We start from the raw sequence: 15891 nt of genomic DNA, 5'->3' as shown, positions 1-15891 counted from the left end.
TATTGGTGTCGGTGTGACCCATGCTGAAATGCTTGAGAGCATAGTCTTATCTCAAGACCCAAAATATTCTTTTTAAGTCATAATCACTTTTTCTCAGAATATCCACAAGCAAGATATGATCGTGTCGAATCTAACTTAGAAGTGTTCTCAGCATAAACATCAATGCATAACAAGTGAAGAAGAATACACTGCTTTATGACAGTGATTTGCATACTCTTCAAAAGTCCATCGCGATGTATCTGCATTCTTGAGAGACACTCTGAAAGTCATGTGTAAATGTCTAGAAACATGAAGCTCAAAGCATATTTACAAGGGTTTCTTTGTCAATATTTGAATCACATGTAGTGGCAGTCAGTGGTCCAATTTACATAGTACTCATTCATGGCATACTCATGTTAGAATAGATTGCAACATACTTACCAAAGCATTGGATAACCAAAATGGCCATGTCTGTTTGAAACAGCCCAATATGAACCAACCACCTCCCCCCCCCCCCCCACACACATTAGTGTAATAGCATGTTAAGAAGAGAATAAATTAAATTCTGTAATCCAAGCAGGGGAAAAAAAGTTCTGGAATGCTGTATTCCTGTGCATGTTGTTATGCTGCACGCCATGACTTCCACATTGCCAGATCAAATAACTAAATTTGTTTTTGAAAGGCATGGTAACTGGTTAAGGTCAAGAACTCAGTAGGCCTGCAAGGTGGAGGAGGGGTTGAGGGAGCAAGGCATCAGTCAGCCTTCTCGTGTCCTACTACCAGTCAAAAGTAGTCCTCCACTCAAAGTAGTATTTAAATCTTTAGTTGCCTCTGGCAATCCCTTTGTACATGGTACCAAGGTCTTAAAGGCATAGTTTACCATTTGCAGATGAAACAAAAACCAAGCATTAGTGCTTCAAAATAGTTCAAAAATGTGAGTTAGGGATAGAAACAACTGATGTAAAAATTTGAACCAGTATAATTGATGTTAAGTATACAAAATGTGAACAATAATCATAATAAAATGTTTCCAGACTAAAACTGTCTACAGTTATGGTTTAATGAGAAAAATAGTGATATCTCCGTATATTTTAGGCTTTATTGCAAAAAATTTATATGATAGGATGTTTTGTGATACAACTGGCCTACACATATGCATCAAAAGTGATATCTTGACCATTTTTAAAATCACTGCTCCCAAAGGTAAACAGGACCTTTAAGATTGCAGGCCCTATAGGAAGTTCAAGTGAAACTGTTTGCTTTTTAGCATTTAGGAATTTGCTCTTTGAACCTGCATACAAGCCAAATTTTCATTGTTTGCTATCTTGTATGGCATGCTATTCTGTTGATCCCATAGGAGACATTCAGCAGGAAGGCTTATGCTGCAGCACTGCCATGGGTGTCAATTTGATTGCATCATTTCTTTATTCAAGAAAATGTTTATACATAATATAGTGAGCAATATACCAGTTATATTTATTTTTTGGTTGTTGTTGATGGTATCTGGTGGTGATTGAATTCTTTTAGGGTGTACTGAAAGGAATGTAGGCATTCAAAGTAGTACCTCCAGCGTTCACACTTGCCATTGAAAAAGTAATTTTTCTGTTGATAGGTATGTCTCTGTTTTATGATTGCTGTGATGTGAAAATTTCTTTCACATTGTAGTACACCATATTAATGCTCACGGTGGATTTGAACCAACAATGGTTTAATTGCATGTTTCAAACTGTTCTTAGATTCAAATAGTCCTGAAAGAATTAATTTGTTGTGAAGTAAAAGGGTAACAGTATCATGAGGAAAACAGAGGTAAATCTGTGAGACACAATCTTATATCTCCAAGCCAAAAAAAAACAAAAAAACAAATGCATCCCCTATCAGTTTATGAAATCTCCATGGTGTTACAGAGGATCCACCCAGTAACAAGTCATATATGACAGTGATCTCGATAGGTGACTGTGTATGTTTTCGTATGCCCCTTCTTTGAAAAGGAAAGACAGTTATAAGCAGTCATTATTTGGTTAAACGTCCTTGCTCAGTACACATGTCCAGATTATTTTCATGTTCGCATTTAGGGCAGCTTAAAAGATTAGTATTATTTGTGAGGCTGATCATGTCATATTTTGCAAAGTTGCAGAAGCCTGAACAAGTTGAGTGTACTTTAGTCAAGAAAGAAAATATTTTAACTCGCAGTGGTAGAAAAATTAAGCATCCAGTGATACTCGATCTCTAGTAGTTATATATCACGATTGTTTGGTCGTATATGGTTCATACGATTAGTTAACCTTGCTTGTCAATTTGTATATTTCACTGTATATATGTTTAGTAGGTATAGACTATTTTATATACATCATTGTAATATATCACAAATATGTATTCTTTGATATTGTAATGACCATATCTTGTATTTATGTGTTGTACTCTCATACCCCGGAATGGGGTCGGAAGATTCGAATAAAATCTAAATCTAGAAAAATCTATCTATGCATTCCTGAAGTACAAATCCAATTGAAGTAATTAATCATCAGACAAGGCCACTCACTAGTTGTAAATTAAATAACAAATGCATAGAGATGAGGACAGCTATATAAAGATATGAAAGATATCTGAGACATACAAGCTATAGGCCTAACTTGAGCAGACGATGCATACCATGCTTCACTACAAAGGGCAAGTGAGGATAAATCATTCAACCCCCCTGTTTATGTGGTGGCCATGACGACAGCTGTGAGTTGCCTTGGTTACCAGACCCCCCTAAGCTGTAATAGGAGCCAGGTCTGTGGAATGTGGAAGGTGCTGGCTCAGAACCCAGGTCAGGGCAAACTTGCTGAGTGCCCTTGTTTAAAGAGCGCTGAAGCAAAGTTTTTTTGGTCTTTGACATTAGGGGGATAGTTTGCAGGCTTTTTTTGAGAATTTTGTTAAGTGGAAGGCAGATGTGTAAATCACCGTGTTGTCACTGCTACCCAAGGTGTTATTGATATGGCATCTTAATCTTTTGTTTTAAAGAAATTTGAGCATGTATTTCCCTGTTGTTGTTTTTTTCACAGTAACATTGGGCACAAATAGTCTGTATTGTTTAGGACTTAATGAAACTCACAAGACAGTGTCATAGGTTTGTATCTTCTTACAATTGTCCAATCTTGATATTTGTTGACTTGATTTTTTTTTTCATGGTTTTTCGTGGTCACAAATAATCTGTTTTGTTTCAGACTTAATGAAATGCTTGATTAACTCACAAGTGTTATAGGTTTGTGTCTTCCGCCAATTATTTATTGTCCAATCTTGATATAGGTTGACTTGTTAAAATGTTTCATTGCCATTTCTATTCAGTTCAATCCAGCTGCATTGCATTTTCAGCAGAACTTTGTTTAACAGAAGAAAAAAAATAGCACAGCTACAGTAAGGAAGAAAGAAGATTGTGAGAAGTATAAGTGTATTTACAAAAAAGAGGAAGTATGATCTATAAAACACTTTGTTTTAGAAGTGTCATGAAACAAGATTTTTGTAATCCTGACATAAAATTCAATTACAGTATGGCTTGATCCCAGTCTTGTGGGTTCTGCACAAAATGCTTCCCCTTGCTTTCCATGTTTCAAACAATGATAGTCGTAAAGAAGGAATTTGCATTCAAATAACTGTTAACAGTTATAACTTACTAATTCTCTCCTTCCTTTCTCTCTATCCCTCTTTCTCACCCTCTCTCCCTCTCTCTCCTCTCCTCACCCCCCCCCCCAATGTGTGGAGAGGTTCGACTGTGATAGTAAAAGTAGATCTTGTGATTCTTTTGAATTCCACGCACCGATGATTCCTTTGTCGAGTCTACGGGTCAGAAAGACATGCAGACATGGGAACAAATACCCAGAACAAAATCTGGCCTCTTTCCTCGTAGGGCCAGCGTAAAATCTTGAATGGCTGCCCATCCAAGCCCGATGCCTTACTCAAAAGATTGTTCCTTTGCTTTACTCACACCCTTTTTTTTTCTTTAAACCAAATTGCATAAAAAGCGAGGTACCACTACTACAAATAGATGCACAGATCACTCATCTGTGGGCTATTGATAATAAGTAATGAATGCATTCTCGCGCACAGCATCTGCATAAAGGCAGCAGGGAAAAGAGGATGTATCTTGGTGGCATTATTGTCAAAGAGTCATACAAATCTACCCTTGTGGAAATGATCGTGGCTTGTGTGTGGATTTTCTGCAAAATCTAATTTTTTCTGTCGGATTCATAAGGAATCAATAAAGTGAGGTGAACCCTGGATGCATAGTTTGCACCATTATGCTGTGATTTGCTCCACATTGTAGAATGCAAGAATATTCAAGAGGAGAATATTGCAGCTGCCTGGATGGAAGCATGAAATTGTAGGTCGCTTCTTCTTGGAATGTTGGAAGGAATTCTCCGTCTTGAGTTGACCTGTCTTCAGAGACCTCTGGGGTTCCAGCGGAGGTCACAACAAGAGGATTAGTGCCCTCTCTCCTGGAGTTGGTGTTTACATTCACGTCTGTGTGTGTATGTGTGTGTTCATATGTGTGTGTGTGTGTGAGAGAGAGAGAGAGCAAGATTTGGGAGCGTGAGCGTGGGGGCCCTTGAAGCAGGGACACCACTCGAACATCAAACAGCATTCGTGCTGTCATCCGTGCTCAAGCAGGCATCATTCTCTCTCGCCCTCTCTTTGGTCGGAATATTATATTTTGGAATATCGGTCCTCTCATTCCCTCGGCATACGAAAATATGGATGTGTGAAACAAGATGTCGGATGTCAGATCTATCGGAAGGAGATTGCAACGTGAGTATATATTTGAGTTGATGATCTCGTTCCGGGGCTATACATCAGACATTATTGGTATATTACTACTACCAGATTCACAGCTAGCAGTGGCTGACAACCTGCACCCATGGCATCTCTGTTTGCTTTGAGGTCTGGCCAATGCAGTATGTTCCCTCTCTCTCTCGTATACAGCCACTACTACCCAGTGTTTGAGTACATAGTCCATCTTCATTGTTGGCATATCGGTTGCTGCTATACATGGCACATCAATTCAGAAATGTAATCACTGCAGATAACAGTGGACTATATCTCTGTTGTTGGTTTGTGCACATCCTCCTTTTGAGTACCTGTTAGTAAAAGCATGGAAGTCAGAAATGGTTGAGACCGTAGACTGAAGTAGTGTTGAGGAGGTACTGTACTTTCTTCATCCTGCGCTGCCCTTTGGTATTGCACTTCAGTCTACATGGAATAGGGTAGAGTTACTTGATACACCTAAATTGCAGATGATTTCAGGTTGCAACAAGTCTTTATGTATGGAACAAGAAAGAAATATGACTGCCTGTATTTTGTTTGTTTGGTTGTTTTTTTTTTTAAAGTGTGACTGTACGTGTATAGATATGTGCTGCCGATTATGCATTTGCCATGACAAGTTAATGTTAGGATTTCTGAAATGTATGATACCCATTGACTGGTGACATGCTGAATGTAATATCAGTTGCTCACAATGTATGCGTGCTGTCTATATCCTCATATTCAGAGAGATGAATGCCTCACTTTTCACGTGCAGAAACTGTTCATAATTGCTCTCTCATCTGAAAGGGAGTTCAATCTATAATGCAGCAGCCCACTGACATGTTAATTTGAATCTGTTCAACACTGATCACACCAATGCACAGTTCTACAGTTGGCACTATATAATATGAGCAACACCTACATACAGCGCACTCCCGTTAAAACGAACATGGTTATAACGAAATTCCATTTATAACGAAGGAAAGATTTGGGTCGTAACATTATCCGCATTATGTTTTTTATTGTTTATTTATTCAGTTAAAACATAATTTCGATATAACGAAAGAAAACTGCTGGTCCCGAGGACTGTATAACCAGATGCACGGCTTTATGATATCAAATGCTGCATATGGATTTGAAGCTAGGTATATATTTGTAAAACACGTTTTACAGAAATTATACACAGTCACAAAAAGCCAACCAAATTTAAAAGGCAGATAGTGTACATAATATGTATAATTGCCATTATAGCACTGCATGAAGATCTACATGTACCCTACTGTAATTGCTATGCATAGCACAACCTTACCTGAGATGTGGACACCGGTAGTGTTTTAAAGATAATGTTACTTTCAAAGATAAATCAAATATACTAGTGCAGAAAAATATAAGAAATATTTTGTTGTTATTCAAGTGTCCCTTCACTGCCCTGGCTATCATGTTTACAATGTATACATATCACACATTCAAATTGTGTACAATTAATGTTTTATGTGTATTATACTTACGACATGGGATGTAGCAGTAGACTAATGATTTTTAAAGCAACTAATAGGTACATTAATTAAAAAAAAACCACTTATATAATATGGTATCATCAGTCCTTCAGAGTAGATATGGAATATTCTACAGGAAGTGGAAATAGTGATGCAAAAATTCATTGATTGGGCCTTCATTGTATGGAATGACAGTGGTAGAATACATAGGAGGATTTGAGCATTTATCAGAGAACCAATTAGAAGAAAACCTCATGGCAATAGATTTTGCCATGGCAACATCTGGTAGGATTGAAGTTAGATCTTCTTGTATCAGTAGTCACTGTGAAATCTCTGTGATTTTAGTATTTCTCGTAGTTCTATATCTCAGGTGATTAAAAGAAGATTTATTTATTTTTTATAATCTGGAAAGAAAATTTTTCATGGTGAAAAATTCATATTTTGGTCGGAAGATGCTGGCGATCAGGTCTGGAATCTCCCCCCCCCCCCCCCCCCTCAGATGAAGAGGAACATATGGTTCTTATTAGTGGTCCCCATGAACACTGGAGCTCCACCCTGCATGATGTCATTCTTTATTTCTTACAAATTGATGCTGTTGTCATATTAGTAAGGGCTCCATGGAGGGAAAAAAAAAATGCTTTCAGAACACGAAGAAGTTGAAGTTTAAGAAAAAAAAATGAGTATTTTGTGTTAACTCAAGGGATGTTTGTTATGTGTTACATTACATACAATCTTTGATATCAAAGTCAGCATTTCCTGTAACTGACAACCTAGAATGTCTGTATTGGTTTGAACCATATTTAACATGACACGTCCACTTGTACCTTGGACCAAGCGACATGTGCATTAGTAAAACTGGAACCATTCTTGTTATGTGATAATACTTGTGCAGTAAGTTTCATTTTGTGGCCACAAGAATATACAGGTAAGCATACCAACAATTTGAAGGGCACGATGTTCATTCAACCAGCATTGGTGTATTGATGTGTGTGTTAGAGTGTGAAACACACCTTTGATAGGAATGACACTCCATAGTTGCAGTGCCTCGTAAAACTCTACAGAGTCCCATTTCTACATAAATCATAATCCATACGAATAAAGCATTACCAGTCTTTTCAGTATATGACATTTATAGTTTGTATGTATTTTGTTGGTGATGTCCATTAGAGATCCTAAGGTGTGAAATTCTACATGGAGTGTTATTTTCACAAGCAGGTATTAACTGCCAGTGTTATAGCTCCTCCTGTGTTGATATAAGCCACAGGTTATATCATGCTGAACAAACATCCCTCAGCTAGACTTCCAGGCAAGACCTGTCAGACGGAATTATTTGGTCATCACTCAAATGATTCCATAGGCAGTTAGTCCACCTTCCTAAATGTCACGGTAGATGAATATGTGCATATAATTATGTGAATTATGTTTTCATTGCCTGGACTCTAATGAGGAGCATATGATCTAATGACATTTTTTGTTAGTGTCCCTGAACAACATCAAATTTGTTAAGAATGTGCACTGGCTGTGGTAAAATCATGATATGCAACGATAGGCCTCAATCAACAAAATTGGAGTGGTTGCTTCCGGCAACATGCGGGGAAAGCAGTGAATGACGATGAAATGCTTTGCCAATTTCAAACGTGGCTGTGATGTGTATTCATGCTAAATCAGAAAACTTTGTGAAAGCATTGATGAAGTGCTGGGCATTTATATATGTTTTATTCAAAGTATAATTTCAATAAAGTTATAATCTGAGAAACATAAGGGGAACTCTCACTAATTGTTATGGCAATAAAAGGAAATTCTATGATTCAGAAATACCTGTAAATTTAAGTTATCCACATCTACTTTATATCAGGCAGAGTGAATATTCTCATGAAAACCTTGAAAAATTTCATTACCTTATTGTTGTATCAGCAGGGAACAATTATTGCTCTAGGGTAAGATACATTGATTGGATGTAAATTTCAAATTGATACTAACATGATAGAAGTTGTTAATTGCAAAATGCTTGCTATAAAAAGGTTTTATGAATTGAAAAACAAAACAAAACATTCTGTCTATGTCTGGGATAGGTGTTGTGTTCAAGAAAGCTTTGTGGCAAAAAAAAAGTGTGCGCTGAACACATTTTTTTTTTTAATGAAAGTGTGTTAAAGACATAGCTTGATATCAAGGAACATTGGACAGCATTGAGCATTGTGTATGTTCATAGGAGAAGTGGAACATGTTCTCCTGATACCAGCTCCCACATCAGACAATGAGTCATCAATATGTAGGTTGCCATGGCAACCAGATGCAATGTCTCCATGGCAATGCAAATCCTGAAAGGCTAAGGTACCCAAGAGAGTTCCCTGCTAATAGGTTCGATACCAGTATAAGGGCTTTTTACACTTGTAAATTTTTGCTTAGCCCCGGACCAACGGTGGGGCTAAGGGGGGGCCTTAGCCCCACCGTTGGTACGGGACTATCCTTAGCCCACTTTCTGTTTACACTCGTTTTTGCCAAAGTGGGCTAGCCCCACCGATAGTACGGTACTATCTGGCCCTGCAAAATAGCAGGGGTTAGCACCACAATTGCGGTGCTAGCACCGCAATTGCGGTGCCAAGCAAGTGAGTGTAAACAGAACGAAAAAATAATCCTGGGCTAAGCGACGGAGACGAAGTCCGACCCTCACTGACCAATCAGAAACGAGGTAATCAAGTGCTGCCGGTGCGTGCGTGTACGTGTACAGTACACAGCGTAATTATGAAAATTCATGTGGTTTGGAAAGTCCGGGGCTAAGAAATACGAGTGTAAAAAGGTCAGTTTTCTCCTTAGCCCCGGACAAGAGATAGTACGGGACTAATTGGCGAGTGTAAAAAGCTGAAAAAATTGGTACGGGACTAACGATAGTCCTGGGTCAGAGAAAGTCCGGGGTTAAGAAACACAAGTGTAAAAAGCCCTATATTGAGCCTAGGGGTGTTGGATGAATGGTTTTTCCCAGGAATAGTGTTATCCTGTAGGGTGGACCTGCTATTAGATGCATATTTTAAAGGCTCTGCTCATATTCCACCCATGCAAGATCTGGATTTCTGAGATTTTTCATGTACAGAAATATTGTGTGCATGGGTGGTTCTTCACAAAAAATCTACCTGTGTGTCTGCTACCCTCTGTTTTTTCTTTGCTTCTTCTTTTAAGAAGTTTAGACCTACACAAAGAAAAAGTAAAGGAACATTTCATTTTTTGTAAGAGGTGAAAGTATTGAGGCAATTTGCTGTACTGTTGATTCAGTATTTAAAAAATGGCATACTGAGGTTAGACCTCATTGGTGTTTTGTTTTGTTTTTATCTTATGTGTTGCTTTTGTTTCACTATCATTTCACCGTCATTAGTGAAAATGGCTTTGTCTCCATTTTATATTAATGAATTCTTATGAACTCTCTTAATGACATAGCTGTTAAAGTGAACGAAACAAAATCTTAGAAATGCAATAGATCAGGTGCATTGTGATGAAGCAAGGAGGTTCGAGAAATGGAGTCACAACAGTCTTATTCGCTTTGATCCCATGCTCGAAGCCACCACTCAAAAATATTTGAAGTATGTGTCAAACTGGATCTGCTCCCCCCCCCCCCCCCCCCGATAGGAAGAAAATGAATTCATGTCTCATTGCATAATGACCAGCCACTGTCTAAGGAAGATAAGATATGTCTTTATGATGGTAATTACTTTTCGCTATTCCTACTTACAAACGATGGGCGGTGGACAATGGTAAAGGCACGGGGGTGGGCGAATAGAAATTGCTCAAATATTGCTGAAATAGATATCAAAATTACTCAACTGTACGTGTCTGTACGCTAATCTGACATATTAATTTATAAAGAACTACCGGTATACTTGAAGATGATACCATATTAGTTTCATTTGGCGGAAATAATCAGAAAAGTGATAAACCTGCTTTCCATGAGGGTAAAATTTCAAACACTTTCACAAAATACAGCTCAGATTTACACTTTTGCACATATTTTCGAACGGAAATGACTTTTGTTTTATATGCTTTATCATTAGGTGAAATTTCATTGCATTTGATATATAAACGAGCAGCATATACCCGATATTATGTTAGCGTTGAAAATGAATCTTCAGATTGCTCAGAAAGATGGCGGCTTCAAGCATCGAACATCAAAGGCACAAATGCACCTGTGGAATTCCAGGCCTCGAATTGCCCGGGAGGCAAAAGGCAATTTGCTGCAATGCCCCATTTACTTGCCGCAATGCTTCTCTCAAAGAATTACCATGCTTACTGCAACTTTTCCTTGCTGCCCTTAAAAAATTTTGAGAGAGAGCGCCCCTAAAACCAAAAATTGCCTGTCCCTAAGACTGGCGAAATTCGAGGCCTGGAATTCTTTTGTCCATCCATAGAAAACTGACAGCTGATTGAATGATTATACTCAGTTGTAACTCCATCTCTCGAACCTCCTTGGATGAAGTAACAGGATTTACTTTGCATTACAGAGAATGATGTGCAAGTATTTTCGTAGTGAAAACCCAGGTGCTGTGGCATTATTCCTATCAGAATCTTACTGGCAGTCATATTTATATAATATTGGATGCACTTGAGTGGTATATCAGATATATTGCATTCATCAACATGAATATTGCACAAGTCGAAGACGAGTGCAATATTCATGTTGATGAATGCAATATATCTGATATACCACGAAAGAAATCCATCATTATTATTATTATACATACAAACCACTTTCCACGACAACACCACATTCAATTTCAAAAAAAGAAATGAAAAAGAGTTTCACTCACTATTATACTATTGTTTAAAAAATCTAACTTTTCAAATTGTATACGGACGTGTATCTACGCACAGTACAGTACAGTACATGCATATCAGCGAGCGACTGCCGCAGACAGCACGAATGATTTACGGTTACTCCTATGGCATTTCTCAACCTCTTCGCGCATTTCTCAACCTCATCGCACAATGCCACTGCATTTTGCTTTCTTTGCAAGCGATACTGCGCGCGCGTATAAAGAAACATTTGAGTGCGATATTGACAGCAGAGTACAATATTGGAAACAATATTGTACTCTTTTTCTCCATTGATACGGGTAATGTAAAATGCATAGGACAGGTATTATGCTAACAATATTGTATGTCATTAAGCAAACCCCTTGCAGGAATATTGATACATGGTTTTATTGTATCGAAAAAGTGGCTTGTATGTATAATAATGAATGATACAGACCTCCTTTCATGTAATGTAATATTGAAAAGAAAGTAACAATCTATCTGACCAACATGTGCTGTCCTATGATAGATCATAACAAAACTGAAATATAGCAAATGACTAATTTTCATCAACACTCTTTGCAACATGGTTGTGTGTATTTTGAAATTGTACTGATACAGTAGCTGCATTTGTTTTACTTTTTCTTTGATCAAAGAAAGTAATAACTAATAAACAGTACATGATAAAGGTTTTACATACAGTACTTGTTTGCTGTGATAGATGAGCAAGAGGTGGTGCAAAAGAAGACTTTTGCAAATTGAATGAATAGTGTCTCTTTTCTTTTTGGAGTTCTTGAAGCAGAAATAAACAACAACAAAAAAACAATAAACTGAAAATATTTTGTTTGATTGTTTTCTGTTACAGATGAGCAAGAGAGGGTGCAAAAGAAGACATTCACAAACTGGATAAACTCACATCTTGCCAAGGTAAGATTATTATTTTGTTTCTCACTCGTTGCGTTCTGATGGTTTTCGTAGCTTGTGTGTTTCGTATTTTGTCTCTCCCTCCTTCTTCTCTTCATGCATGATCCTTTTTCCAAGCCGATTTTTCTCCTCGTGAATGTTGAATGTTTACGTTGATTTCTGCATTTTCTCTAGCATTTCTGGACTTCGCATACTGTACCATTCTCATTGCACTCAAAATAATGCATTATTTCATGTCGCAATCAGGATCACGACCCACATTTCGAAATTCTTACAGTGTGAACAGCAATAACGCATTATTTTGTGAGATTTGCTTCGCGATCCAAGTCACAATACCTTGTGTGATTTTTTGCAAATAGTCCCGAACCTGTACAGTGAGAATGGTGACAGCAAAAAATTTCATAATTTTATAACCCACAATGCATTGCGTGTGATGCTCCTTGCTATTTTTACCAGATGTAGTGGTGCGCCATGTTATATTGAATTGGCATTGTGACATAGTAAGCATACCATTCCTGTACATGCACTCGTCAGCTCTTTGCAAATAATCACGACCCAAAAAGTTTTTGTATTTTTTACAGTGAAATGCTGACTCAAAAATTTTCGACCCTGATAACTATCCAAATTTCAAAATTTTTGCAATGAGAACCAGTTCTATTGTTTATATTGACTTCCAATCTTTGTAAGTGGTAGATGCTGTGTGCTAACAAGGACTAAGAATCAGTGGTGAGCTCATAATGTTAAAATTCAGGACATATTTCAAAATTGTCTTGCGAGTCAATTCATTGCCCATGTAATCCTTGCTCTTCTATGAGTCCTTTCATTCAAGGTGTTGTACAATGTAGCCCATATGTATGGTTATACTCTCAAAAGATTGCAGTTGAATCAAACTCCAAAACTCCACTCATAGCCATGATGAAGCATCAGGTGGATTTATTGAGCCTACTTTATCAAGAAATTTTCATATGTTGGCTTACTCAACCTTTTTTTTTTTTTAATTTGAAAGGCTAGAGAAGTTTAAGCTGAAATGTGATATGTGCATATTGAGCACAAATGGGCATTTTCATACAATGATATTTGATAGCAGTCAGACAGATATATCAATAGTCCTGAGCTACTGTCTGCATTATTCTGGTACCTCATATATGTTATCATGCAGGCTACGCAAAGATATACCAAAATATAACAAATAAACTTTGCTGAAAGATTACAATCAGGAGCTGTAAAGTGATAAAATGAAAAGAAAGAAATTCACTTATCTGATATTCAGAAGCATATCAAATTCACAAAGTAGTATTCAGAGACACACATCAACCACAGCGAAATTTGTCACCACAGAAAATATAATCTAAACCTCCATCTTTTTTTACACATAGCATGTTGACTATTTGCTGATCGGAGTGAACTAATATTTGTCTATGATAAGGCATCACCCAATACCTGTCATTGTTTTGGAATGTCTAATGTCCGTTTGGTGTAGCCCAGCCTAGATGCAAGCCAGGCTACCATTAACATGCAAAATCGAAACATTAGATCTTGCAGTGTCATGTTAGCAGTTGATTGCTTCTGGTTTCCATGTCAACAAAAGGAGGTGTGTAGGTAATTTGTACCAAAACTGTATTTTTTTTCTCAAGGGTGGAAGGCATAAAAAATGGTAAAGAATTAATTTAAAAGAATTTGCCATAAGTGCACTCATATGCAGAGACAGAGAAAATGTGAAGTATTCTAACAGTTGTCTCATAGATTTGGCCAAAGTATAATTATATAAAGTTACATTTGCAGCAATCTTCTGTCATTATATTACACCTGCTTTGCTTGAAGATTTGTTCATTAGGTTGAAATGAAATTGAGAAAAAAACAAAACTGTGATGTATCATTGAGCGACTTGTTTAAGCAGATGTCATGCATGCTGACTGAATTCTTGTTTATTTGACTTTTTGAAGAAAAATAAGTAATACCTCCTTCATATCTCACATGCAAAAATGAAAGGCAGCCTGGTTAAAATTGTATCTGAAACTACGTGATGATTCAGTGTTTTTCAGTTTGTGTCGAATGTGTTGGAGAGGTCAGATCTTATGTAATGGAAGTGAAACTGGATATTTTGATGGAATGTGTAAATTATGTGTACACATAGACACCATGTTCAATATTTTTTTGATACAGTGTATGTCTGTGAGATTTCCAAAGGCAGTCTAGGATTATATCTTTATCCGTTTATGTCTGTCCGTCTGTTTGTCTGTCTCTATTTCTCTTTATTCTGTTTTATTCATCTACAGTGTAGGGCCTACCTATCTAATAATAGAAGATCTACAATAACCATGTGTACATTTAGGTATATTTTCTTTATGTTATTTGTACACTATGTATGTATGTATATATGTATGTATGTATGTATGTATGTATGTATGTATGTGTGTGTGTGTATTATCTATTCATTGACTGTTTTTTTTGTTCACTCCACCCAGCATGACCCACCATACCATGTGGAGGATCTCTTCAAGGACCTCCAGACTGGAACAGTACTACTGGCTCTCCTGGAAATTCTCTCGGGAGAAGTTCTGGTAAGACCTTATAAATAGAAATTATTTAATTAACCGCAATATCATTTTTAGTCAGTTATGCTCTTAAACACCCTAGGTGTATAAGCTGGAAGAGTGCTTCAGGGGTTGGTCCTGAAGCATGCAGGTCAACTTCCAGTTGAAATGGGTCACGAGTCCCGCATGAAATAAAGGGTGCCCAAAGTCGTCAGATGCACTTGCTGGTGGTGAGGGCTGCCTCTGAATTATGTTTGAAAAGATTTTATTTTCTGCATTTCATATTTTCTTTCAGAATACAAAAATAACAAAGGCAGGTTCAATTACACAAATACAATTCTGAAAATTATTGACATATTACATAGTAAGTCATATTTTGTATATAAAGACAAATGAAACGTTAAATAACATACAAAATGTTTATATGGCCAATAATGACTTGATTCACAGTACAATATATAATATATATATATAATGCAGAGGGCCGCCGTTATAAGCCGTGCTTGAACAGACGGACAGCCAGAGTTAAATTACCATTTTTTATTGTAGTACTTGAACACTAATACGGATGGGCCATGTTAAAATGCGTGTAAATCCAGTTTTATACAATTACTTGGTAAACAGGAGTGGTGCCTGTGAGTGCGTGTGCAGGTGATGAAGCGCGAAAGTGTTGATGGTCAGCACTTCTAAGAAAATGATTGGATATGTTATAATATGGGCGAAGGGTCAAGCAGCAAAGTAAAAGAAAGGGAAAAGGGGGTGGACCAAAATATTGCCTTGTTGTTGAGTATAAGAGGTACATGTTTAATGATTACTGTACCGTATGATATTGTGCCAAGAAATATTTCTTTGTATTTGCCTTAAAGGAATAGAGAGATGTGCACTGTTTTATGTGGAGAGGGAGTGAATTCCAAATATCAGGCCCGTTATGCCGAATTGATTTTTGAGCTAATAGGAGTTTAGGGTTATTCAAATGGAAATCATTACGATGGCGCGTGGGGTAAGCATGGACATCCCTGTTAAGGGAAAATGCGTTGTGGAAGAGTGGGAGTAGATTTTGCGTGTATTTGAACATAAATATTGCTGTTTGAAATTTGTGTATATCGTCAACTTTAAGAACTTTTAGTCTAAGGAATAATGGATCAGTATGTTCTAAATAATGTGAGTTAGTACATATTCTTATTGCCTTTTTCTGTAAAAGAAAAATAACATTTACTTTGGTTTTATTACAGTTTCCCCAGACAACATTACAATAATTAATATACGGTAAGATTAATGCATTGTATAACATAGTGAGTACTTTTTCCGTTACAAAATATTTTAATCTCCGAAGTATTCCAATGACTTTAGATATTAATGTGGTTATATTATCAATGTGGTTATTCCAATTTAAATTGGAG

At 37.1% G+C, this 15891-nt stretch overlaps 1 protein-coding gene across 1 annotated transcript in view; it reads left to right on the top strand.

Annotated features, from left to right (window-relative positions):
• Positions 1 to 15891, top strand: part of LOC139739448 (nesprin-1-like) — a 104835-nt gene that overhangs the window by 41366 nt on the left and 47578 nt on the right. The window contains exons 3-4 of the mRNA XM_071650061.1: positions 11899 to 11960; positions 14423 to 14518. Of these exons, the coding sequence (XP_071506162.1) occupies positions 11899 to 11960; positions 14423 to 14518 (158 nt within the window). The remainder of the gene's footprint in view (positions 1 to 11898; positions 11961 to 14422; positions 14519 to 15891) is intronic.

This window comes from Diadema antillarum, unplaced genomic scaffold (genome assembly GCF_040938485.1).
Source record: "Diadema antillarum isolate AM-2024a unplaced genomic scaffold, OU_Dant_1.0 scf00000029, whole genome shotgun sequence".
In the NCBI taxonomy this organism is placed as follows: Eukaryota; Metazoa; Echinodermata; class Echinoidea; order Diadematoida; family Diadematidae; genus Diadema; species Diadema antillarum.
Note: the sequence above shows the minus strand (reverse complement) of the source record. Positions and strands in the feature narration are given on the sequence as shown.